Source organism: Hemiscyllium ocellatum, chromosome 25, assembly GCF_020745735.1.
Source record: "Hemiscyllium ocellatum isolate sHemOce1 chromosome 25, sHemOce1.pat.X.cur, whole genome shotgun sequence".
NCBI lineage: Eukaryota > Metazoa > Chordata > Chondrichthyes > Orectolobiformes > Hemiscylliidae > Hemiscyllium > Hemiscyllium ocellatum.
Genome location: NC_083425.1, coordinates 45,122,757 through 45,150,416, shown reverse-complemented (window position 1 = coordinate 45,150,416; position 27,660 = coordinate 45,122,757). Strand labels below are relative to the sequence as shown.

Genomic DNA, 27,660 nt, shown 5'->3' with positions numbered 1-27,660 from the left:
AACAACTGAGCACAACTGCTTTGTCATTCAACATCAAATCTCCTTCCAGCGGAGGTTGCTAGATAGTGATCAATTAAGAACGGGATTTCCAGCTGAACTTTCTCTTCCCTGACATAGGCACGCAGATTGACTATAGCATTAACTCTAATACCTCATATGAATCTACTTAACTGTTAACGGATTAGGAAATGAATCGGGAAGTTTCTGATACGGATTATTTTCTCAAAGCAAGTTTGCGAAGGATAAAACTGTCAACAGAAAATTTTGATTGGCATAGGGAAATTAGGCTGATTTCAAATGAATTAACATGAAGATATTTGTCAGCATATCAAATGTAGAGTTAGGTTTATACAGACATGTACATTTCCATTTTTAAGGAATATTTTTCTTTTGCTGTTTGATAAGCAACACCGGCACTACACTGACATTTTAATTCCAACATTTCAAATCAACCAAACAAGAAATACTGGATTTGTCACTGAACTAACTGCATAGCAACACCAAATGTTCGATATTTTGCCTGTATTCCAGTGAACTGACAAAACTTGGATTTCTTTTATTCATTCAAACTGTGTAGGTGTCACCAGTAATGCTAGCATTTAATGCCTCCCCAAGTGTCCTCAAGATAGTGGTCAGGAGCAGCTTTGTTGAGGGGCAACAATTTAAATAATTTTTCCTCTGTGGCAATTCAACTGAATGGCTTGCTAGGCCATCTCAATTTGCAGCTTTGCAAAGACAACTAAGGATGGATAATAAAAGCTGGCCTTGCCGGCAATACAATCACAATCTTGTGGCATTTCTTATTGGCTGATAGAAAATTTCATTCCCTAAAAGGTCACAAATAAATCAGGTAGGTTTTAAATTATAATGTGGTAGTTACTTGGAGACTGTTGACTTTAAGATCTAGAAAATAATTAAAAGAATGTAAATTCATTATTTCCTACAGTAAGATTTGAGCTCACATCCCCTGACAATTATTCTAGACTTCTGAATTACTAGTCCAGTAATTTAACCAACACACTGCCACACCCATAATTATAACATAAGCATTGCCATTACATTATGGGGCTACACACCCAATTTACTGCATCATCTACTAATAACTACTAGTATTTTTACCTTCAATGTCAGAACACTGAGCTGAAGCTAAACACAATTTCTTAATTTATCTGTGGCTACACAAAACTGAAACATACAGAATGCCAAAGTGGCAAAACAAATGAGTGCACATTGCAAAAAATGGTTGCATTACCAAATTGCACAGAAAATAACAGGTTTCAATGAAATTACTTCATAGCTAAGTACTTTTTTTCCCAAATACCAAAAAAATCCATATTTTGTAAACTTGAATTATAAAACCAACGCCAACCACTTGGGCTTTGCCTTCACTAAAAGGAAAGGCAAGTCTAACAAGTGTACATTTTATTCAAAACACGCTACTTCCTATTGCTCTTACAAAAGAACAATTCTATAATTAGAAAAACAACAGTTCTCAGCTACTGGAAAACATGCCCAATCAAGCCTTGATTCCTTTGTAGGTTAGGCCAAGGCATCATTAAATCTTCTTAAGCAGCTCTATTGTAAAGTGGGGTGACAACTTCAGATCAGTCTGTGAGCCATCATCCATCTAGATTGAAAAAACAAAATCTGGAAATGCTGGCAATCTGAAATAAAAGCAAAACATTCTTGGGAAACTCAGTAACATCTGTTAAGAGAGAAAGAGTGTTAACATTTAGAGTCCAGTATGACTATTCAAGGAAGAACCAGGTTAACTCAAGACGTAAAACCACTGATTGGATACTTTATCATAACGTATTGTTCAGCCAGTGAGGTGAAAATAATTTCTATTTTTTCAGCCTCAGCACACTGCTCAGGGAGGCAACTTGGTGGTCTCTGAAGGCAGTGGTGAGCAGGTGCCTCCTTACAACACAACGTACAAAAAAGCTTAAGTTAATTAACGTGTATGCCCTGCCTCAAGATGACAAGCCATTTTTCAGGAGCGACAACTAAACAGCCAAGTCGTGGGGTTGAAGGGAGAGGGGGGAGAAACTATGCGGAATCTGATCCCACTCCTCCTATCGTGCAGTGCATATCAAGGGAGAATCTCAAGTTACAAACTGTGGTCACTGCAGTCTGCAGTTCAGCAAATACTTTTATATTGGATTAAACAACGTGAAGTCCACAGACAACAGGCTCCAACACCTTCTGTTCTCTAGCATGCAGGTTTTAGATGACCATAATTTAGATTAGAGTGGTGCTGGGAAAGCACAGCAGGTCAGGCAGCATCCGAGGAGCAGGAAAATCGATGTTTCAGGCAAAAGCCCTTCATCAGGAATGGAACCCGCAGGGGAGTTTGGACAAAATACTAACTCTGGATGTATCAAAGGCCATTAGGTCTTTTGAGATCAACAAAATCAAAGGTCAGTGGCTAACCAGCAGAGTTTATTTAACTGTATGTAATAGATTATGAGGAAAGGCACCCTTACCCACAAGCAAAGTGAGTGGGAAGAAGCCAGAGATTGGCAGCTCATCTCATTGCTTGCCATGGACTACAAATTGCTAAGGTTATCCCCAATCAAGTAAATGTGATATAGGAATTAATGATCCATTTCAACCAGCTCTGCACTGTACCAGCAGGAAGGTCACTAAAACTGCTCAGGGATATGATCACTAACTGCAGGACAGGGAGGTGAACAGTTGCTTCATCAGCCTGAAATCAGTAGAAGATCTTTGGCGAATACTACAAATCTACATTATGGACACACTTTAAAATTGATCGTATGTCCAATTCTGTGCCCAAACCCAAATGCTCTGCAAGAACATTAGAAATACCAATTCAATGGGTGGGATTTGGCAAGATTTCCACTCAAATCTACAGTCAGCCAGGGTTTTCCTTTCTCCTGTTATGATCCCGTTTTTTAAAAAAACTTTTGCCTTGTCTAATAGGAATGATGCAGGCATAAGAGGGGTGAAAACCCCAGGGAGTGGAGGCATTCAGGTCAAAGCCTCTCTCTAAATAGATGACATCATCTTCTGCTTGGGTCTGCTGATAATATAAAGACTCAAAGTTTGTAAGAAGATTTGTAGCTCGGGTGCTCGTTGTTGTGGTTCTGTTCGCTGAGCTGGGAATTTGTGTTGCAGACGTTTCGTCCCCTGTCTAGGTGACATCCTCGGTGCTTGAGAGCCTCCTGTGAAGCACTTCTGTGATGTTTCCTCCGGCACTTAAAATGCCACAACAATATGAAGACTAGTGGAGTTTTGCTATTTGTTTGAAAGAGTCATGGGAACCAAAATAAATCATGGAAAAACTAAGACCAAGTTCTCTAATCTATTCACGAGGAGGTCAGGCTACCTCATGATGCTTATTAAAAGCCTCAGAACATGTAGGCTACAGCAGAACAGAAATTGTGCACAAGTGATGCACTCACTCCGTAGCAGCTAAATACCCCAGTCAGATGAGAAGTGCTGTCGTTGATCCATATAACACTGGTCTTCCCATAACCTGCAGCTGCACTCCACAGGTTACAAAGCAATTTTCCACTTGAATTGGAGATCAAAAATGGACCATTTCCATGGAAATACAACATTCCAACCTCAAGGCACAGAAGGTAAAAATGTTCCAACATCGCTCTCATTCAATTTTGAGAGCAACTGGATCAAGCTGTGTATAGATCCTCAGTATGAAAAACTAAGCATCATGACAGGCCAAGGTACAACTTGCCCCAAGTGTTATAAAGGATTTATTTGGTTCTGCGGTAGCGTAAACATTTACTTGGTCTGTGACATACCATCAGTCTCATAAAAGGTTTGTACAGAAAAAAAAATGACCAGAAGTCCATCAAACAGTAGCCTGCATGTAATGTTCTCATGGCCACTTGGGAACAGATCCTGTCAAATGATTCCTAGGTAGACTGTCACCATCATTTTGAAGCATGCACCAAAATGCATTTTGGCTGGTGGTGAGGAGAGCCCACATTTGATCCTGTTTGCACATCTGGAATAGCACTCACTTGTCCCCATAGTCCTTGAGGAGCTGGAGATGGAATAAGACCATGATTCATATCTGTCCAGAATGAGTCCTTGCAAAGAAGAACTGGAAGGGGTTTCTATCATGGATTATACTGAGCAACTTTGTGATGTTGGACTCGGTGTTAAAGGCTGTTCTAGAGACACACATGAAGAAATCAACTATTGCAGGAGAACCATCAACTTGGCGAAAGGCACTTTTGGTCTTCCCAAAATGTGCAGGCCTTCAAGTAAAAAAAGAGAGTTATCCATCACAGAGGGTCACAGATTGGTAGAGTGCAAGGTAGAAGGCTGACGGACATGTTAAACCTTGGGACAGCTGTCCCTAGACACAATGAGAAAGGCTACTGCTTAAAACCTTTCAGCCATAGTATTGCAAGTCATTTAAAACGGAATAAAATCCCTCAGGCTAGATATTTGACATATTATGAATATTGTAGCAGTTTCCCAGTGTGCAATGGCTCCAGGTGTTATTCTCCAGCCAGCTCCATATTGCTAGTGCAAGTGTGGGGGACCTAAAACTGCTTCAGAGATAAGGAGTGGTCAGCACTGCAGAGAATAGGACTTGAACATACAGCGCTCTTGGTAACAGAGGAAATGTGCTACTATTTATCAATAATGCAGAATTACTTTGAGAAAAACTCAGTCGTGACACAAGAGAAGGTGAAAAAAGCTTAGAGAATAATGATATTCAATGATTTGACAGAGGACTCGCATGAGGGTTTAAGACCTGCCATAGTTCAGGCATGCTGATGGCTCTGGCTCACAGAACATCTTTAATTGTTATGGGGAATAGCCATAAGGGAACCCTTCTTTTGCAATCTCTAATAAGAACAAGCAGTTTAATCCAGAACATAGGTTTGGGTGAACTGAATAAATAAAATGTCCAAACAAGTCAAAGATCCATAAATTCAAATATTATAGGGCATATTCATCATTGCATGACATGCATCTTTATCAAGGATACAAAGGTAGCAGTCTTGTACAAAGAGTCCTGGGCCTACACCAATATTCCAAGACAAAGTTCCCACACACCAGGAAAGATATAAACACTGGGAAAAGCAAAAAAAAAGTGAAGAGGTTAATTGCTTCTCTGCAAATATTTAATGATAATTCTTTGTTAGTAAGATTACAATGTAAAATATAAAACTGATGCAGGGATCAACACCCTTCTTTGCTCTGTAAGGTGTAGATTAAAATCACACAAATAGCAGCACTCTCATTAAATTACTTGCTGAGGGAATAGCTTGAGGGGTGCTCCAAGATTCAGTGGATTAGAAGTTACTGAAATCAAGCTATTAACTCAGTGAGATAAGTTGTATTACTGCAGGCAGAATATAGTTAAATATCCTCAACTAATACAAAATGTTTCATACTCTATTCAGCTTGCTTTCAAAGCTCTCCATAAGCACTTATAAAGATTTGGCTAGAATACAAAAAATGTTGGAAGAAAAACAATAGATCCAATTTTCACCAAAGTGGAATCAAAACGCCACACAAAAAAAAAATTAGATTTCTGTATTTTCCTTGTAAAATGACAGCCAAGTAGCGGCAGCCAGTTTAAACTAAACTTTCAAAGTCAATTTTCAAATCATGCATCACTTTACAGTACCAAACAGACCATCAAATCCGACTTGGGGAAGGGAGAATTGTTTCAAATGAGAAACATTCATCCTCTGCAGTCACGTAATTTATCTTTTGCACTCCCTAGTTTCTATACAGATCATCTCATCTCTTTATAATGATTACTGGCAAGATTGTTCATTGAATCCTGCCCATGTACAGATGCCGCCTTCAAGGAAGGATTCAGATTATCCCACATTAATAAAGATTTTACAGGGTTTTTAAAAAAATAAAAGCCCTTAACAGGAACTTCTAGATTTTTAAAATAAGAAAAGAATTGCTGTTTAAAACTCGAAGACATTAGTTAAAACTCTGAATTGGAATTCTACAATTTTATGTTTTTTCTTGAAAGGATCATGTTAAATGAAGATTTCCATAAAGAATCTTCTATAACACTCATTGAGGTACAAAAACAACCCAGTCAAATTGAGCAAAAAAAAACCAAATTGACTTAATTTAAGGAAATATTTGCGCAGTTGTTGAACTGGGATCATTATAAAGGATTATAATGTCCCAGCAGGCAAAGAAAACTTATTGAACACAGGAACTAGGAGCAGCAGTAGGCAATTCAGCCCCTCGAGCTTGCTCCACTCAATCCTATCATGGCTGACTGAATCTCAGCCTCAACTCCTGCTTCCCATAACCTTTTAACCATATTGATTAAAGATCTGCCTATCTCCTCAAATTTATTCAATGTCCTGGCATCCACCACACTCTGGAATTCCACAGATTTACAACCCTTTGAGAGAAGTAATTCCTCATTTCTGTTTTAAATCTGCCACCACTATCCGAAAATTATAATTTATGTTCATTCCTGATTGCCCCAAAGAGGCAAAATGTTTGCTCTACTTCCATCTTGTCAATTCTATTTAGCATTTCAACGTGCTCTCCTCTCATCCTTCTATTGCTTGTACAGGCCTAAATGGACAATCTTGCCTCAGACAAGCCTTTCATTTCTGGAGTTCATCTAGGTGAACCTTCTCTGAACTGCCTCCAGTGCAATTACATCTTTCAAGTGAGGAGACAAAACTGTACACTGTACTCTAGATGCAGTCTCACCAGTGCCTTGTACAATTGCAACAACCCTTCCTGAGTTATTCTCGATTCCTTTAGCAACAAATGCCAAACTTCCATTGGCCTTTCTTGTTACTTCCTGAACCTGCATTCTAGCTTTGTGACACGCAGACAAGGACATTAGTTCCCTTGAAATATTTTGAAGATGCTCTTAATCTCACACTTATCCATGTTAAACTCCACCTGCCCAAATTTGGCCCATTCACCTAACCTAGGCATATCCATTTTTTTAATGTACTACTTAATTACTTATCTGTCCATGTATTTTAATGTCATCTGCAAATTTGGCTATAGTATACTGTATCCCTGCATCCAAGTAATTAAAATAGATTTTAAATGGTTGAGGCCCAAGGAACAAACTGGTGGTACCCCACTAATTACGCCTTGCCAACAGCCCCTCAAAAATAAAAGACCTGTTTATCCTAACTCTGCTTTCTGTTGGTTAGCCAATCCCCTATCCAAGCTAATATATTACCCTTAATCTAATGTGATCTTACCTTATGTATTAACTTTTTGTGTGGCTCCTTATCAAATGCCTTTTGCAAGTCCAGAAAAACTACATCTACAGTACCCCCATTAAACATTCTGCTTCTTAAATCTTAGAGGAACACTGGCAAATTAGTCAATTACAATTTACCAGTCATAAAATCATGCTGGCTCTGATGGATTGCATTTTGACTTTCCAAATGTCCCATTACTACTTCCTTAACAATTTATTGCCATCCAACAACAGATGTTGTTTAATTTCCTTTCTGCATACCTGCCTTTTGAATGAGGGCATTACAACATTACAAACAATGGATTCACTAATCGCCACTGCCGCTAGCATTTAGGCCATTAGACCTGGAGACTTGCCTGCCTTTAATCCCATTAGCTTGCTCAATATCTTTTCCCCACTGTTTGTAATTGTTTTAAGTTCTTCGCTTCCTATAATTTCTGCATCATCTATTGGATGGTTTCAATATCCTCTGCCGTGAAAACTGAGGCAAAGACAATTGGACAAGTTCAGTAAGATTCAAACTGTCAGAAGACTTGAGGAAATAATCATTGCAATTACACAAATGAAACAATGCTCAGAAACGAGCAGTGTGATTCAATGCTAGCTCTGTAGTTGAAAGATTTTCAAAGATGTTCCATAAAGATAAAATTGGAACCTTAAAGAATATAGCCACATTGATATGGTCATCTATCTTGATAATTTTATCCAATAACTTGAAAGAGGAAACGCAAGACTGCAAAACACAGTACGGATCATTCTCTAAAGTTTTAGAATAACTAGTTGCACAACCTATTAGTGATTAAACAAGTTACCATACACAATGTTCATCAAGGGCTCTTGTTCTGCAATGTTAGTATCCCTGCTGTTAAGCAAGGAGGTTTGAGTTTAAATCCCATTTGCCCCAGATAGGTGTGACAAATGTTAATTTCTAAAGTAGATTAGAAAATATACTCTCACAGATGTCCCAGACACCACTTTTAGGTGCAAACCTATCTAGAGCAAACAGAGCAAACCTATCCAGAAGCGGCAGAACAGTGCACACAGTTGGGAAGGAACTGCCCTGGAAATCCTCCTCACTGACTCCAGACCCCAAGGAAAATGGTACTGGTTGTTGGAGGTCAGTAATCTCAGCTCCAGGATGTCTCTGCAGGTGGTCTTAGGCTCAAATATCTTCAACCACTTCCAAGACCTTCCCTGCATCAATGTCAGAAGTGGAGATGTTCACTAATGACAGAAGCAGCTCGTGTCCAAAAGACAATATCCAGGATTGGAGTGACAAATGTCAAGACTTCAATGCCAGGCAATCATGTCCAAAATTTAACCATCACTCTTTGGCATTCAATGGCATCAAATTATCCACAATTAATATCCTGGAGATTACTATTGACCAGAAACTGAACTGGATGAGCCACACAACAGCAGGTCAGAAGCTCAAAGCCCTGTAGTGAATAACTTGCCTCCCCACTCCTCAAACCCTGTCCAACATCTGCAAGCACAAGTCAGGACTGCATTGAAATACTCCCCACTTATCGACATGAGTGAAGCTCCAAGACTCAGGATGCTTGGGACCACGCAGGACAAGGTCACCTGCTTGATTGGCACTATCTAGAAACATTCAGCCATTCCACCACCGACCTCACTATAAGCAGTAAGTACTACCTTTCGCCAAGGTTCCTGCATCTTTGAAACCCATAATTACAACACCTAGGAAGCAAAAACAGCAGATATATTGAAACACAAACATCTTCAACTTCTTATAAAAGTCACACTATCCTGACTTGGAAATCTAAGATTTTGGCCCAGTGACAGAAGAATAATATAACTCACTTCCCAACGACATCATCAGTCTACCTACAAATGACTGCAGTAGTTTGAGGCAGCAGCTCCACAACTCCCCATCACCATGGGTTGGGAATAAATGCTGGCCCAGCCAAAATGCCCATACCTCAAATGAATAAAAACACAAGCAGAGTTAAAATACTTACATGTTAAAGTAAATATGGTATTGCAGGAATTCTGAAAGGGGTGTACATCACATATGTTGGATCTGGTAAAGCCAGACGTTCAGCATGGTAGGTCATGAGTACTATGGTAATTGCACAATGACGAATTAGTGGAGAAAAATAGATAAGAGAGTTCTTGTAGCGTAATCTTGGTGCCTCTATCTTTGGTCAGGAGGCCCAGATTCAAGCCCTACTGCTCCAGAGCTGTGTAATAACTCTGGACAGGTTGATCAGAAAATATCTATAAAATTAATGAATAGTACACTTGCTCAGTAAAAATTAAGTAATGACTACATTTTTAAACTATGACTTTGCAGACAACTAAAATAATATAAGCAATGTTACTTGAATATAGGACAATATAAGTAGTATTTCTCACTGGAAATTCTTCTTGGGATTAGCTGGCGCAAGGCATGAGTCAAACCTAACCTTGATAGTGAAATCAAAAGAATTCCACCCAATTAAAATTACTAATCCAGAACACAGTCTGCCTAATGGGTAGCAACAAATCTGTAACTAAGGATAATTAAATCGGTGCCAAACAAATGACATTAAGGACCGGGTCATAGATATTTCCATTTGAACCACCAACAGAACAACATCATCGATAGCTAATGACAACTTTACTTCAACTTGCCAATGCAACCAATGAACTTCAGCTACAGACAAATTAATCTCTATAAAAGAACAAATTGGACAAGGAATGCCATATTTTGAAGTGGTGCAATAGATACAGAGATCCAAGCTGTATTTGTGCTCGTTGCTTTTATGGTAATATAACTTGATTAACTCGAGATTCTCCAGCAAGATTGCTTTCTTATTTTTCTAAATTCACCTTTCACTAACTATTGCTCCACTAGTACCCTAAGAATATGACAGGCTGCTGCTATTGTCCTCCCATTTCCCCGCTCAGTTGAAGCAAAACGCTCAGACAGTACAGTTTTACTTCCATCATTATTCTGGGCTATGGAGGTAGAGAGAACGATGGCCGATGCATGGAGGGACAGGAGTTCTGTCTTCTCTGGAATAACAGTTTCTTAACGAATTATATAGTCATTTTTCAGGGAGGAGCATCCAGGTAACACAATATACATATTGATTGGGTGACTGTTACAATCAGCGAGTGTCAATAGTAGAGATTAAGCCATCTGCTGTTACACAATGAATGAACTTCATCTTAACTGGCTTCACATCTGATGAGTCATGCTCCGCTGAACATCTTGCTTCACAAAACCCAAAACTCAACTCTTTCCCTATCCACTCATACCAGATACACATTCTCATTCCCACCTTTTATCATTTCATGATAACCAATGTTATTATCAGCTTTCATAAGACTGAGAGTCAGTATTTAAGCAAGTTATTGAGACACAACATGCAGTGATTATAACAACAAAAAATACTGGTCTGTTACAGTCAATAGAATTTGAAAGATCCTCCCATGCGGAAAAAAAAAATCACCAGTAAAGTTCTTAAATCCACAGTCCTTGGTGACGACTATATCCCTTTCAAGTCGAGTGGCAACAATCAGTTCTCCAAAATCTCCTTCAGTAAAGTCCAACATTTAAACAAAATTCAGTCTGTCCTTGCATCACTCCTCAGGGAAATCTCAATTCTTGGATAAGGGGAGTTGAATGCTTCACAAAAATGACAAAACGTCCATCCTTCTGAGATGCTTCAGATGGAGGATACCAGTGCATCAGAGTGTGCACTGCAGCAGCTGCAGTAGCAGGCTAGGTGAATGCAGCATTCTTTGCTGCTTCTGCTCCCGCTCTGCTGTTAAATGTAACAAAGCCAACTGGTTGTTGTGATGTTAGCTTGATCAGTGAACCATCATATCCCCTAAATGATAGAAGAAAAAACAAGGTAAAGCTCACGTGGTTTAATGTCCACAGGAAGGCCACTGACAAAATGCATAGACTTCCTCTGCATTGTTAGTAGCTTTTTCACTTTTCATGCTCATGACTGAGGAGCTGATTGAATCCATTGGTCCAAAGGCATGCTTTACCTGTGAATGAAGAAACTCTACAGACAATGTTAGCTGCTGTAAGTACCTTCACATTTCCTCTTATTTCTTCCTTGCCAAGGTGGTTATCAGTATGAAGACAGTCACATTTCACTACAGTAAATTGCCTTTGCCTATTTCAACATTCTTTGAATTCTTGAAGTATGTTACTTTGTTCACTATTTATGACATTATTAAGTTTTATACAATCCATAAACTTCTAAAACATACTGTAAAGCAACTCAGTCAATTATCAACAACAATCTATGGTCCTAAAATCAAACCCTTGGGTTCCTCATTTGAGTTATTCAAAAATTATTTTCCTCAAACAAATTGAGACTTGGCTAATGTGAAAGGTGTCAGGAAAAGTACTGCAAAAGTCTGGAAAAAGCACGAAAGCAACAAAATGTTTCCTGTGCTGTAGCATTTGAAGAGGCAGTTCTGTTCAGATTTAAATCTGAAATATTCATAGAAGATAGAACACAGAATAATACAGCACAGAACAGGCCTTTTGGCCCACAATGTTGTGCAAAGGGTTATTCTTAATCTAAAAATAACCTAACCTAGGCACCCCTCAATTTCCTGCTGTCTAAGTGCATGTCCAGCAGTCGGAGAGCTCGGACCTTGCTAAAACACAGATGGTTCGAACCTCAGCACAGTACAGAGGACTCTAACCTCAATCAAACCCACCCCAGGGGACTCGAACCCCAGTACCGCGCAGAGAATGCGAACTGACCTTACAAACTGAATGCTTCTAATATTGTTAAATGGCATTGCATAATGAATGTTTCTCCACCGTCTTCATCCATTACCCTTGCCTCCAGCACCCCATTGTTAACTACAAGTTCTTATCTGATCTGAGTCATTCTCAGCAGACCATCTTGTTTCACAAAACAACTTAACTTTCTCTACCTGCTCATACCTGATACACATTCTCAGTGCTATTGTACTTAAATGCACTGATATACCTGACTGAATGAACAGAAACAATTCTAACTATTTAAGATAAGCTTCTGATACCCATCAGAGAAGCTATGTATCAAAGTGATCACATCATGGATGGCATAAGTTACCACAGACCAGGGTGGGACAGGGAGTGTTCTCAGTTAGATATACCACTGGTTTGGAATGCACCAGCAGCATGGGTTCAATTGCTATATGAGCAGAGGTCACTAACATGGTCCCATCTTCACAACCACCCCCTTCCATAGTGATCTTCATGTTAAACCTCAACCAGTCATCTCTCTATCACCTTCTAGGATGATGGAAGCTTTAACCTGACTCTACAGCACCATAATTATGGGAAAAACAAACTGTTATTGATACTTCAAGTTGCTTCCACAATCCATGAATTCCAGTTATTTGGACTCAAATGGTGGCACTGACGTTGAAAATGCCCTGTAGATAAACTTACTTCCATTGTTTTAATGTCCTTCCATGAAGCCACGGAAGTACTCTAACCATAAGCAAAATTGAGGGGGCCATAGACTGTTCTTTGTAATCAACCTGTGCAGCTGTCAGATTCACATGAAATACATATCAAGTTAGTGCGAAAAGATTATAAACTCAGCTAACTTATTTTAAGTACAATGATTCAAATCCCAAATAAATGTAAATTACTGGAATACCTCAGCAGGTCTGGAATAATCTGGAAACAGTTATGTTGAGTGCAAGATCATTCCTCTTTCTCACAAGGGGGGAATGGAACATACAAGCATAGAGATCTTGCTACAAATGTGCACAAACTGTGTAGTGCACAAAGCGTTGTGGTCTGAAGTAAGAAGCAACATACTAGGATTGGAGGCAGTTCAAAGGTTCAAGAGTTTTATTCCTGGGATAAAGGGACTCTCTTCTGAGAAAAAGTTTAACAGTTGGGGTTATACACATTATAGTTCAGAAAAATACCAAACTACCCCTTTGAAATGTAAGATTCAAAGGGGACTTAAAGTATATACTGAGAGGATATTTCCTCTCATAGGGAGAATCTAAAACTATAGGTTGGTGTGTGTGAAAAGGAGTTTTTTTTTTACTTAAGATGGAGACAAAGAGGAATTTCTTCTCTCAGGGAGCACTAAGCTGTGCAGTTTTCTATCCCAAAAGGTCAGGGGATGCTGGGTCGTAGATATGTATTCAACACAGCGAGACAGATTTTTAATGTAAAAAATGGTCAAGACACCGAAATGAAAACGAGGCCACAACCAGATCAGTCATGGCCTGACTGAATTGTGGACAAAGTCAGAAGTCCAACAGGTTTATTTGAAATCACAAGTTTTCGGAATGCTCTCCATTAGCAGGGGAAGTGATTAAATGGTGGAGTAGGCTTGAGGGGCCTACCTATGCATGCATATCATGGTTTAACCGATTGTTAAGACTTTTAGCCATGCTAGTTTTTCTCACAGATGAAGTTTTCATCAATGCTCTGAATAACCAATCATTTTCTGTGAACTTCTGCAATCTATTGGCCAGGCATAACATTCAGCCTAAACAAAGTTTGAGAAAATCATCCCTGGAGTTACAAATGGTTATATATGTCCTCTAATAATGCTACAAGTTTAGAAGTTACACCATGTTATACAGGGATAAATTGACCTATGTGGCAAAAAATTAGTGCAAACCAAATGTTGTGCAAAAATGAATTCAGAAAACAAAATTACATGCCAATCAGAGCCCTGCATAGAGGTTAGGAGAAAGTGAAGACTGCAGATCAGAGTCAAAAAGTGTGGCGCTGAAAAGCACAGCCGGAAATGCAGCATCCAAGAAGCAGGAGCGTTGATGCTTCGAGCATAAGCTCATCAGGAATGTTGAAGAGCTTATGCTCGAAACGTCGACTGACCTGTTCCTCGGATGCTGCCAGACCAGCTGTGCTTTTCCAGTGCCACACATTTTGACCCTGTATAGAGGTTACCAACATCCATTTCCCAGTGGTTCTCAAAGATCTGCTGTCTGAAGTTGAGGGAGTAGTAGCCAGCATTATGCACAATTCTTAGTTTGCCTTGAGTTATCACCTCCAACATTGCAACCTTGCTAATCTTGTTTTATCACGAAAACAAATAAAACAGAGCAGGAAATAAAAACCTTCACCAGCTACTCTATATTATTAGCACAAACACTAGATGTCTCCCAAGTAAATACTAGCTCATACGGAATAGATTCGCCTACAATACGTGGCCCCTAATCTTTTCAGTATCAAGGCACACTTCAAAGGTACGAGTGATTCTATGGCACATCTACTTTTTATTTTAAACAGCCGAATTGCTTGCTCATAAATGTCACATTTACATGTACTTTATATAGTCGCAACCTTACAAGGAAGGTTAGCAACATAGTACATACAACAAGCCAAAGAAGGATCCACAGCATTAATATTTAAAATTCACTAGCAAAAATATACCTCAGTGAGCACAGACACATTTTCAAGATCTGTTCAACTCAACTATTCACAAACAAAGAGCAAAACACACAGTAAACAGCAACTGACTAGTTTAGTGGGAAACCTGTGCCTGCCAGTGTCTGCAGAGTTGTTTGATCCACATGCAGAGAGGGCCACATGCAAACCTTGCTCCACTGACAAGTACTGCTTCCAGTCATTTCCATGTATGCCATATTGAAAATGCCAGCTCGCAGGGGTTATGTTGTCTCAAATGGCAGGAATATGGCAATAGTCTTAGTCAGAGATGATCAGAGAGTCATGTACCAGAGTCAGCTGGCTTTCTAATCTTCAGCTTCATGAAGCATGCCTGTGCATATGCAGTACCAAATCTCAACCTGTACAGAATTCGAAATCTGCATCCTCTGGATGCTGGTGCAGTCACACTCAATAGAGCACCCGATGTCACCTGTGCCACAACACATCAGTTGAAAATTACTGGTCTACAATTCTAAAATCAAACTACTATGGTATGATGTGAACGTTTCAAATAATTCTCCCTATGCACATAAGCTTATGGCAAAGCTAATGTAATAATGAACAATTGCAACTGCTAGCACAATAATGAAGCTGGCCAAGTCCTGCCAGGTTGGGCCTTGGACTGGTGGCAAGGGTACCAAAGTACTTCATACTCACTAATCTGCATGTCGCAGATCATTATAAATAGGATTGACCATCTTTCAGTTCTTGTGAAGCCCAAGAACAGTCTTTGCATTCAGCAAGTTCTCCATGTTGTGTGGCACTGTGCTAAATGGTGCAGATTCATAACAGATCTAAGCAACTCAAACCGGACACCATTGAGGGATGATGGGCCAAATTGGCAACAGAATTGCATTCAGTCACAATAAAAACCTCATGGCTTCATATCCTCAAACATCAACCATTAGTTCTGGCTCATAGATGCATAGAAGGACTTACCGAGAACAGCACATGGCATAGCTAAAATTGAGGATTCTACCTATTGAAGCTCCAACACAGGGGCTACATGCATGTCAAATAGTAACTAATGAAGCCAACTGATCCCACAACTAATGGATCAGATCAAAGCATTGCAGCACCACACATACAGTCAGTCAGGGCTCCTGACCTCATCACATCCTGAGTCCAAACATGTTTTCAGCTGTTGTGTCCAAGAAGGTACAGTGATGCCCCTTGACATCAAGGCTGCATTTGACAGCATGCCACCACATCCACACTACAACAGGAGGTAAATTCTCCACTGGCTGGAGCTACACCTAGATCAAACGATTGTTGTGCTTATTGGAAGCCAATCATCTCAAACTCAGGACAGCTCTGCAGAAGTTTTTTAATGGCCGACGTCCAACTGCCTTCGGTTCTTTCACCGATGATCTTCTCTCCATTATGAAATCAGGAGGGATACTTGCTGATGATTGCAGTAATCTACACCATTTATAAATCCTCAGATAGGCAGCAAGATTTGGACAACATTCATACTTGGGCTATTCAGTGGCAAGTAACACCTGCACCACAAATGCAATGTCTATCTGCAACAAAAAGGGGATCAAATCATCCTCCCTTCATTTTCCATGGTAGTGGCATCACTGAATTCTCCCACTACCAATATTCTTGGTACAGGTATTACAACTGTCCAGAAACTGAACTAAACCAGTCCTATCTATATTCAGGGTACAAAAGCAGGTCAGAGACTCAATTCTCAGGCAGATTAAAAAAAAACATAGCATGTGGAAAGATTAATTGAAAAGGTAGAGAATTTGGTAGTTTTAAAATCCAAATGACAAAATAATGGGATAAAATTAATTTGCAACTTAAACTTGCAAGTAATATCAAGACAGACAGTAAAAGCTTCTTTAAATATATAAAAAAGCCAAATACATCTCTTAGAAGGTTTGGGAAATAATAATAGGGAACCATAAAATGGCAAAGTAATTATCTAATTCCTTTGCATCAGTCTTCACAGCTGATTAATAGAATTCCAAAATGTCTAAATATTCAAAAGACAAAAGGACAGAAAATAGATGGTAATTATTTCTACAGACAAAGTGCTAAGGAAATTATTGAAGTTAAAAGACCCCTGGACCTGACGGGATGCATCCTAGGATATTAAACGTAGCAGTAACAGAAATGCGCTATTAGCATTCTTCCAGGAATCCTCAGATTTTGGAAAAGATCTAAAGGATTAGCAAACCACCAAAATAACACCTTTATTCAAAAATAAGAGAAAAACTATAGGCTAGTTAACATCTGAGATTGACAAAATGCTAGAGTCTATTACAAAAGATGAAATAGCAGAGTATTTAGAAATGCATAATAAGATCAAGCAGAATCAATATGGCTTCATGAAGGGGAAATCACGCTGACAATTGATTGGAATTCTTTGAGTGTTCAAGCAGGATAAAAGGGGAAAAACAGTTGATGTAATATCCTTGGATTTTCAGAAGGCGTTTCACAAGATACCATATGTTCAGTTACTTATCAAGATAAGAGCCCATGGGTTGGAGCTTGTATATTTGCATGGAAAAGAGGATTAGCTAATGAAGAGAAGACAAAACTAGGATAAGGGGGCATTTGCAGATAGTAACCCGTAACTAGTTGTGTGCCACAGGGATCAATGCTGATGCCATAATTATTTAGAATATGTATTAATGGCTTGGATGCAGAAAGTGAACATACTGCCAAGTTTGCGTATAACAAAAATAGGTGGGAAAGCAATTGAAAATGACAGCCTGCAGAGAATTGCAGACAGGTTAAGTGGAGTGGGCAAAACTTGGCAGATGGAATACAATGTGGGAAAATATGAAGTTATATACTTTGGTAGGAAGAATAAATGGAGACAGACTGAAAAGCTACAGATATGAAATACGGGAGCTTTCACCTACGAATCACAAAAAGCTAGCATTCAAGTTCAATAGGTAATAGGAAGGAAAATGGAATGCGTGCCTTTAATTCAAAGTGTATGGAATGTTAAAGTTGGGAGGTTTTGCTAAAACTGAACAAGACACTAGTCAGATGCAGCTGAAAATACTGACTAGCTTTGGACCCCTTATCATTGAGGGGAGCACAAGGAAGGTTCTTTAGGCCGATATCACGTATGCAGGGAATGACTTGAAAAAGAGGTGGAATCGTTGGATTAAAGAAGAACGAAAGGTAACTTCATTAAAGCATAAAAAGATTCTTAGAGAACTTGACAGCGTCGATACAGAAAGGACTTTTTCTCGTGGGAGAGTCGTGATCAAAGGGCATAATATCAGTACGACGAGTAGCATATTTAAAATACAGATAGGATCAATTTCTTCTCTAACAAAGTTGTGAATCTGTGGAATTCTTTATCACAGAGGGTTGCTGAGGCTGGATAATTAAGTATATTAAACATCTGTTCATTTCAACTTTGAATAGTTAGGGAATCAAGGATTATGAGGAAAAGGCAAGAAAGTCGAGTTGAGGATGATCGGATATCTACAATTTCACTGAATAGTAGAGCAGACTTGATGTGCTGATGCTGAATGGACTCCTTCTGCTGTGTCTTATGTTGAGTGAGCATTCCACCTCCTGACTTCCAAAGCCGTTCATCACACGCTCTGAATTTAGGCCTTGGAGACAGAGGAGTTTTCTCCATTTGCCTGGGTGAGTGTAGTTCCATTACTTAACAAGTTGTGCACCATACAGGTTAAAGCTGCCATAAACAAAAATGTGGAAAAACTAAGCAGGTCTGACAGCTTCTCTCGGGAGAGAAACACAATTCACGTTTCTAGACTGGTATGACTTTTCAGAAGTGGTTGCATACCAGACTCAAAATGTTAAGTCCCATGTTTTTCTTCACAGATGCATACAGACCTGCTCAGTTTCTGCAGCACTGCTTTTTTCAGATTTCCAGAATCTGCAGTAATTTGCTTTAATTTGTGGGTAAAGCTGTCCTCTTGATTAGCATTGCATACACCAACTAAAACAAGCACTCCCTCCACCAAAACACAGAGGCAACAGTGTGCAATATTTGTAAGCTACATTGCAGCACACCACCAATGCTGCTTTGAAAGCACTTTACAACCCCACAGCCATAAAATCAAATCAATTAGAAGGACAAAGAGCAGCAGTTGCATGGGAGAGCTACTATCTCCAAGTTTTCCTTCAAGCACCACATCACCAGCTGGAACTATATTGCCTTTCTTGGATAGTCACTGGATCAAAATCGAAGGAACAGGAGAATCGACGTTTCGGGCATAAGCCCTTCTTCAGGAAGAAGGGCTTATGCCTGAAACGTTGATTCTCTTGATCTTTTGATGCTGCCTGACCTGCCGCACTTTTCCAGCAACACATTTTTACGCTCTGATCTCCAGCATCTGCAGTCTTCACTTTCTCCTACTGGATCAACATCAGACAACTACATCCCTGACAGTACTGTACGTAAACTACACAGTTCAGCTAAGTGGCTCACAACCTCCATTCCCAATAATATCAGAATACACTTGAACTTGAAACTCATGTAAATTAAGGAAAACAGTTGAAAAATCAGTTAAAACACTAACTAAAACCATAAATTTTCATACTTAAAGAATGAATGGAAGTTTCAATGTATTTAGATATCATTCAAACCCACATCATGCTTAGCATGCTTAGAAAGCAAAATCTGGGGAAGTTTCTCAACTTTTAATGTGGCTTCCATTATAATAATAGCTAACAAAATAAGCAGAAAACTGAACAAGTCTCAAAGATAACTTTTTAAAAAGGGCAGAATAAATATGCTTGCAATGTTAATAGATTAGAGAAGAGCACCACCACCACGTCCTATTCCTCTCAATACATTTTATTTTAAAAAGTGGGAACATTTCAATTTGATAATAGGTTTGTGGCTGTTCTGATAGGCAAAGTATAAGTAGAAGATTATTTTGGCAGTGTTACACTCGTTAACTGACATTCTAAATTTCAGAATCTTCTGAGCCAATTAACTGTTTGTGCCAAGCTTGCTTCTCAATGTTAATTTGTAATTGTACAAAGGTCTAGAGTTTAAAGTTATCACAGCATGAATTACTGCCCTTTCATTGACTTGAAAACTTGATTACACATCTGATCACTTGGATTAGGCGTGGACTCATTAAAAGTACCACCTTGTGAGATTTACATCCAGATTGATTATTTGTGAACACTGCAAAATGAAACAAATTAGACTATGCTGGGACACCGATAAATCTATTGTTGAATGGTCAGGCCTTGATGCTTTTGAAAACCACAGAATTCTTCCAACAACAGACCTTGTGTGGAATAATTCCATGGTTCCACTGTTGCAAAACTAATGTTTCTTTGTTTCAGCTCTGATAAACACTGAAAATTATGCATTTCAGAATTAAATAACTAAATGCTAATAATCTCCATCTGCCAAGAAACCCAACAAAAGGACAAAAGTTCTAACAGTCACTGATACACAATTTCACATAAATCTAATGTCAGGAAGACTGACTTGCACTTTGCACTGAAGTTCTGACAATCACAATGTATGTTAGCACACTGTAGAAAAGTGCCAAATTATTTGCAACACTGAAGTGATATTTGCTAGATCAAAGTTCCATAGACTGTTAGTTGGAATGGCAGTAGACAGATACCCACTACCCAGTTATGAGAGTCAGAAGCAAAGTTTCAGAATAAAGTACCATGAAATAGGAGCTTACTTTGCTCGTTTCCACTGATGCTTAGCTGAACGCCTAAAGCAGAGAAAACAAAAAATTTTCTTTTAGAAATAATTGTAAAACAAATTTTCACAGCTACCACTGTACTTTAAAGACTTATCAGAAGGCTTCTCACCAAACACTGTTGGCTTGTCTACTGAAAAATGAATTGCTTGACTTCTTTGATTCCTCTAGTTAAACTGCATTACTATAAAGGGTAAGGATAAGAGTCAATTTACAGCAAATCATTTCAATTCATACATTCTTAAATGTTACATTTCTGTCCAATCATTACTTTATGTAGAAAGAGTTGGGACAAAACTGTACATACTGCTAGAAACATGACCGAGCGACAAGATCTTGTACTTAATAACATGTTTGTTTGTATTTTCATTATTAAGGCATTTTAACATGTACTTAGGTGTTATTTTCACACAAAGAAAGTTTCACAAAACATTTAGATCACATCATAGAAAAGACCTGCTATGCACAATCCAATTAGTTTTGACACAAGTAAAATGGTCGTCTTCGCTCATGGTAACTTGTACATTCCTTTTTTTTAAAATAATGTAAACGGCACCATTTCATTTGACTTCAAAAATTAATAGCAAGAGGAAATCTTAAGTTCATTATAAGCATTATTCGTTTTATTTAAACAGCACATACTATAAAAGGTCTTCATCTAATATATTTTAAAAATACAAGCATTAATTTGATGTCATGGATTCATAACTGAACAAATATGCAAGACTAATGAAGGAATCAATGATCAACATCATGCCATGGTTATGTTGTTGCAGTTAAATTATTTACCATATTTCCGAGGCCAAATGAAAAATACTGCAGCTGAGAATTAAGTGAAGCACTCATTTGAATAATAGTTTAGAAAATGGACATTTCATTCCTTGCTTCTGCAGTCAAATCTATTTCAATCTGTTTGAAATTCACTTGTGCTGGATGGCACCATATAATAAAATACAAATCAATGACCTTGTTACAATTTATCTTGCAAAGGATTTCAATAGAAAGTAAACTTAATGGTCAATACTTGGAATTATATAGCATCTTTATGCTGATATTTCCAAATAGCTGATGGATGAGATAATCAAACATTGACCAGAGGCAGGTTTTAAGCAGGATCTTTAAAGAAAAAAAGTTGAGGGAGTTTGGAGAGGAGTTGGCGTACTTAAGGCCCAAGGTTGAAGATATGCCACTAATGGTCACGAAAATGATGTGGGAGAGCCAGAGAAACACAGCTTTTGAAGGAAAGTGGGACTGGAGGAGCTTACAGAAACCAAAGTCAAGGCCAGGGAAGAATTTGAATGTATTAGAATTTTAAAATGGAGGCATTTGTGTACTTGACTTCAGAGTAGCTCATTAAGCACAGTAGAGATGGGTAGCCAGCATTCATCTAAGTTAGAAAGGTGAGCAGCAGAGATTTCAGTGAGCTCAAATTTATCACAATGTAAGGAGGAGCAAGTGAGTTCTGCAGATGCTGGAGATCAGAGTCAAGAGTGTAGTGCTAGAAAAGCACAGCAGGTCAGACAGTAGCTGAGCAGCAGGAGAATCAACATTTCGGGATCTTCCCGATGAAGGGCTTATGCCAGAAACATCAATTCTCCTGCTCCTCGGATGCTGTCTGACCTGCTGTACTTTTTCACTCTTGACCTTTTTATCACAGTGGAAATAAAGCAGTCAGCTAGAAAAACACTGGATTAGTTAATTTGTTACTGACTTTTGTGCTTCATAATAGAAGAGAACATTTATCACTCTAGGCACTGAGCGTTTGATCGTCTCTAGGAGAAATTGTTTTGCTAATTGGTACTGAATTGGGACATGAAATGCAGAAGGTACTTAACAGATGAAAGCTCGTTTTGCAAGATTTGAACAGGAGTGATCAAAGGTAGCTTTCAAATCACAAGAAATGATTTCAAACCTATATTCTACACATCAATATTAAGCCTACATACACACCATCTAGTCCTAGAATATTAAGTCGTTTCTGGAATCAATGTCAATATCAATACAAAATGATAATTTCTTCTGTCATGCACAAGTGGAAGAATTTGTAGACAGATCTAGTTATATCAATAGTTGTTCTCAGCACTTACAGGAAAATTAATGCCACAGAATAGTGGATTAGTGGGCGGCACTGTGGCACAGTGGTTAGCACTGCTGCCTCACAGTGCCTGAGACCCGGGTTCAATTCCCGACTCAGGTGACTGACTGTGTGGAGTTTGCACGTTCTCCCCGTGTCTGCGTGGGTTTCCTCCGGGTGCTCCGGTTTCCTCCCACAGTCCAAAGATGTGCGGGTCAGGTGAATTGGCCATGCTAAATTGCCCATAGTGTTAGGTAAGGGGTAAATGTAGGGGTAGGGGTAGGGGAATGGGTGGGTTGCGCTTCGGCGGGTCAGTGTGGACTTGTTGGGCCGAAGGGCCTGTTTCCGCACTGTAAGTAATCTAATCTAATAGTTGCTTGGATATTACCATTTTTAAAAAAAGTACTTTTAATTACAAATGGTCATTGTGGTGAAATCATGGTTTTAGGCATTCGAACCTGTCCACCGTCTTCCGTGGAAGACACTTGCAAAATAGCAACACAACCTTACCATTGCCCTATGTCAGTGCGTGCTTACTCAATCCTCTTCCACATTCATGTTTTTAAGGTACTTGACACCAACACATACAGGATTTCTGTAAATGCTTACAGCATTTAAGTTGGTCAACTCAAAATTTTATATATTGGTATGAAAAACACACCTGAGCATTTTAAACACATAGCCTAGAGGGGATGTTGTTGCTCTCTGCTAAGTGTAATTTAATTACAAAATTTAGCTTTCAATGATAGCCTCTATAAGAATATCAATGGGGTGGGATTTCAACAGTAGCAAACATAAAATTCCCAACTACGCTCCTTCCCTATCAGGAAGGTCTGAAGGCTCTATAATTCATCTCATTTCCTTTAAGTCAAAGATATGGTCATGCACCAGAATGTCCCACTCCTCCCTTAGTCTCTTCAGCTGTATGTGGAATATTCCTTGTTGTATTCTTCCACCCACAACTCTTCCTCCAATACACTGAAGTCACCAGTGCTGCTTCCTACTTTCATCTGGTCTTGGAAAAACATCAGTTTTGCTTCCACAGCACAGTGGCACAGTGGTTAGCATTGCTGCATCACAGCACCAGAGACTCTGGTTCAATTTCCGCCTCAGGCAACTGTCGGTATGGAGTTTGCACATTCTCCCAGTGTCTGCATGGGTTTCCTCTGGTGCTTCAGTTTCCTCCCACAGTCCAAAAATGCGCAGGTTAGGTGAATTGGCCATGCTAAATTGCCTGTATTGTTAGGTGAAGGGGGTAAATCTAGGGGAATGGGTCTCGGTGAGTTGCTCTTCTGAGGGACAGTGTGGACTTGTTAGGCCGAAGGGTCTGTTTCCACATTAAGTAATCTTATCTAATTTCCACCTTTCTCAACTTCACCTAGTTCACATGACTCTTTGCTTCCCTGACTTCACTACTTTCATTTCCAGGGATAGCCTGAGCACTAATATCCACTTCAAAGTTTGTGAGAAGATTTGTAGCGGTTCTGTTCGCCGAGCTGGGAGTTTTTCTTGCAAACGTTTCGTCCCCTTTCTAGGTGACCTAGAAAGGGGACAAACGTTTGCAAGAAAAACTCCCAGCTCGGCGAACAGAACCACAACAACTAATATCCACTAAAAACTGAGACTCCCACTGTTACCTTGACTACACTTCTTCTTACCTTGCTTACAGTGTAGAGTCATAGCAACATCATGGGTTTGATTCCCACAGTGCATAGGTTTACCATGAAGGGCTCTCCTCTCAACATCACCCCTTGCCTGAGGTGCGATGATCCTCAGGTTAAACTACCACCAGTGACTCACCATTTCTCTAATAAGAGAGCAGTCCTATGGACCTGTAAGACGTTAGCAGGAATACAAATATGTTTCACCAAGCCTTGAGAAAAGGAGGGGCAGAGTCAGGTCTTCCTCTTGCAGCTTATAAATTATCTCCGTACATAAAACAGAACTAAATTAAACTAAAAAGGAAAAGACACAAAGAAATACAGATATAGCAAATGAAAGCAAGACATGAGATGGGGAGGACATCTCACTAAACTGCCCTATGGATTGATACAAACTATAAATTTTCAAAGAAATGTAAAAGGTCTCATCTTGCCTGTACTTTGGAGCTCTCCGCCTGAAAACAAGAGAATTCGTATGGCAGCAACTGCTCTCACAATGAAGGAACTATTCTTCACCAATAGAGACAGCGATAATTTTCACTTATGTCCTTCTTTTAAATTCAGTAAAAGGTCATGAATGGTATCAAGCAAAATGACATCGAGCCATAGAGGATATATTAGCAGATGAGACTTGGTTTAAAAAAAGGTGGATTTCAAGGTGTCTTAAAGAAGGGAAGAAAGGCAGCAGGAAATTAAAGTGCTAGATGTAGGACCTGAACGGAAAGAGTGGAATGATGAAAACTGGAATGGCTAAACTGACCAAATTTAAAAGAATGAAGATATCACAGTGGGGTTATGTCTGGAGGAAATTCCAAGATCTATGGAATAAGCCAAAGGAGGAATTGAACAAGGATGAGGATTCCAAGATAGATACAATGGAGACCAGCAAGCACAAGACTGATATCTGCACAGGACTTAGTGGGAGTTGGGACATGAGACAATTCCAAGTTCTGCTGTCTAATTTATAGAGAGTGGAACATTGCATAAAGTTATATGCACATTCAGGTCTGTAAGGTGACAAACATGAGAATGAAGGTCTTCTTGGAACATGAGCTGTGACAGGATTGGAAATGAGATAGTGTTAGTGTTAGAGAGGTGGAAACTGCATTCATAGTTATGGCACAGTTATAGTTTAGAAGCTCATCAAATATGACAGTAAAGTTACAACAACCTGGTATGACCCAGGATAATTGTCTCAGAGTGGGTCAGAGTAATTGATTTATTTTTCTGGCAGCAATTGGAAATATGGTTATCATTTTCATAATATTAGTTGAAGTGTTACTGAGCAGACCAGAAGCCCTCAAAATATTTTAAGATGAAAGCACAGATTCTAACTTTTTATTATTTTAGAGGTAGATATGCAGTGCACGTTCCAGATGTGATGGGCCAAACTAATCTATGTTAAGCAAAACAATTTCAACACTATAGTTTAAATTAGAGTGAGCATGAGATGGCAGAGAGATTCAGCATGGAACACCTTTCTCCACTAGCTGTTTTTTGGACCAGCAGCCTCAAAAACTGACTGGTTGCTAAAACCAAACCAGAGAAAAGCTGAGATGGGCTGGGAGAACTGGCCATTTCCTTCCCATTGTACAAGTTATTTTTTAAAACTTGAAAGTATTTCACCTGAGGCAGTACCTGTTAGCTATAATCAAATTAGCCCTAAAATCCCTCAAACCTGGACCTCCCAGAGTCTATGCTCATGATCCCCCGATAAAAAAAACTAGGACAACATCTTTACACTGAAAGGCCTCACACTTTGTTTACTCTATTAGTTCTGGTAGACTGCTTAGCGCCTCAGCCTTACAACCTCTCTTCAAAAAAGAAGACAAATTAATCTCAAAGTGACAGTATTGACACAGAAGGAAGCTTCTGCCTATCCATCATTGGATGTTGGATAAGTGTGACCATTTAAAGATCATAAAAAACAGAAAAATGGCCATTTGGTCATCAAGGCCCATTCTGCCATTCTGAGAGATCATGGATGAATCACAATTTAACTCCATATACGAACCTACCTCTGCCCCATATCTCTTCATACTTATACAAACTAAAAATCAATCTTAGAACTATAATTTACATCTGATAGGGTAAATAGACAAAGTACTTTCCAGAAGTTGGGAGAGTCCAGAACGAGGGGGCATAGATTTAGGATGAGGGGAAAAGATTTAAAAGGGACCTAAATGGCAACTTTTTATGCAAACGTTGTTGCGTGTATAAAATGAGCTGCCAGAGGAAGTGGTGGAGACTTGTACAATTACACCATTTAAAAGGCAACTGGATGGGTTTACAAATAGGAATTATTTCGAGGGATAGGGCCAAGCGCTGGCAAATGGGATTAGATTAGATTAGGATATCTGGTCAGCATGGACAAATTGGACTGCAGGGTCTGTTTCTGTGCTGTGGCTATACATGCCTAGGACTCCAATTGTGGAGTGTTCCAAACTTTTACTTTCTTTTGTGTATGCACGTATTTCTTAATTCATCACTGGATAGTCTGGCTTAAAATTTTTCAATAATACTTCTTCAATTTAGACTCTCCAAACAATGGCAATAGTTATTTCATCTAATTGATTTACATTGCATGTTTCCTTCAGAATTCCAGAAATTAAAATTCTAAGTTGCATAGTTTTTCCCCTGTAATTTAACTCTGGCTTCTGGTAAATCATTGCTGTACTCGATCCAAAGTGAACATATCTTTCCTAAAAAGTGTGGTGTCCAGAATTATACTCTGGAAGTGGTTAAACCAAGACTTTGTACAGAAGCAAAGTTCCTACTTTTATTCTACAACTTTGAAGGAGGAATAGCATTCCATTAGTCTTATTGACTATGTTCTGTACCTGTTCAAGGGATTTTAATGATTGCTGGACCTGGACATCCAAGTGGGTTTCACCCTCCACTGTTTCTAGATATCTGATTTTGTGAATGACTCGAACGAAAAAGGATGAAAAAGTCTGACTCACTTTTGTCTACATTCAAATCACTTTACCAGAGTTCTGCCCATCTAATCTATTAATACCTCTGTAACCTAATACTTCCAACCCACACTGCTTACAATGCTGCCTGCCTGTCTCTAGGCCATGAACAAATTTCAGAGGTGTGGCTTTGTATCCTATTGTCTAAGTTATTATTAAGTGCAATAGAGTAGTGGGATGAGGAATTCAGGGTGCTATATAGTGTGTATGTGGAAACTAATACTATACTGATGTCATCAGGAGACAGATAGTAGATGAGAAAAAGCAAGGGCCAAGGATAGCATCCTGGGAGAATGTTGAGAATCAAGAGCGTGTTTCTGGAAAAGCACAGGACAGCAGCATCCGAGGAGCAGGAGAATCGACGTTTTGGGCATATGCCCTTCATCAAGATTCATCAGCATATGCTCGAAATGTCGATTCTCCTGGTCCTTGGATGCCGCCTGACCTGCTGTGCTTTTCCAGAAACACTCGCGAGTCTGACCTTCAGCATTTGCAGTCCTCAACTTTTTCCCAGAATGGAGAGAATGTAACAGGAGCAGGAAGAAAAACCACTGCAGGTGGCACTCTGGAAATAATTCTTTAATAAGAAAATAAAACAAGAACAATCCTACCCAGCTGGTGGCAGTGGAGCTG

At 39.2% G+C, this 27,660-nt stretch overlaps 1 protein-coding gene across 4 annotated transcripts in view; it reads right to left on the bottom strand.

The window, feature by feature from the left end:
* map2k4a (mitogen-activated protein kinase kinase 4a) overlaps nt 1–27,660 on the bottom strand; it is a 177,213-nt gene that overhangs the window by 97,237 nt on the left and 52,316 nt on the right. For 2 of the 4 annotated variants that reach the window (XM_060844279.1, XM_060844281.1), the window contains one exon: nt 20,297–20,329. The exons of the other annotated variants lie outside the window; for them this stretch is intronic. In XM_060844279.1, the coding sequence (XP_060700262.1) occupies nt 20,297–20,329 (33 nt within the window). The remainder of the gene's footprint in view (nt 1–20,296; nt 20,330–27,660) is intronic. 4 annotated transcript variants of the gene reach the window in all.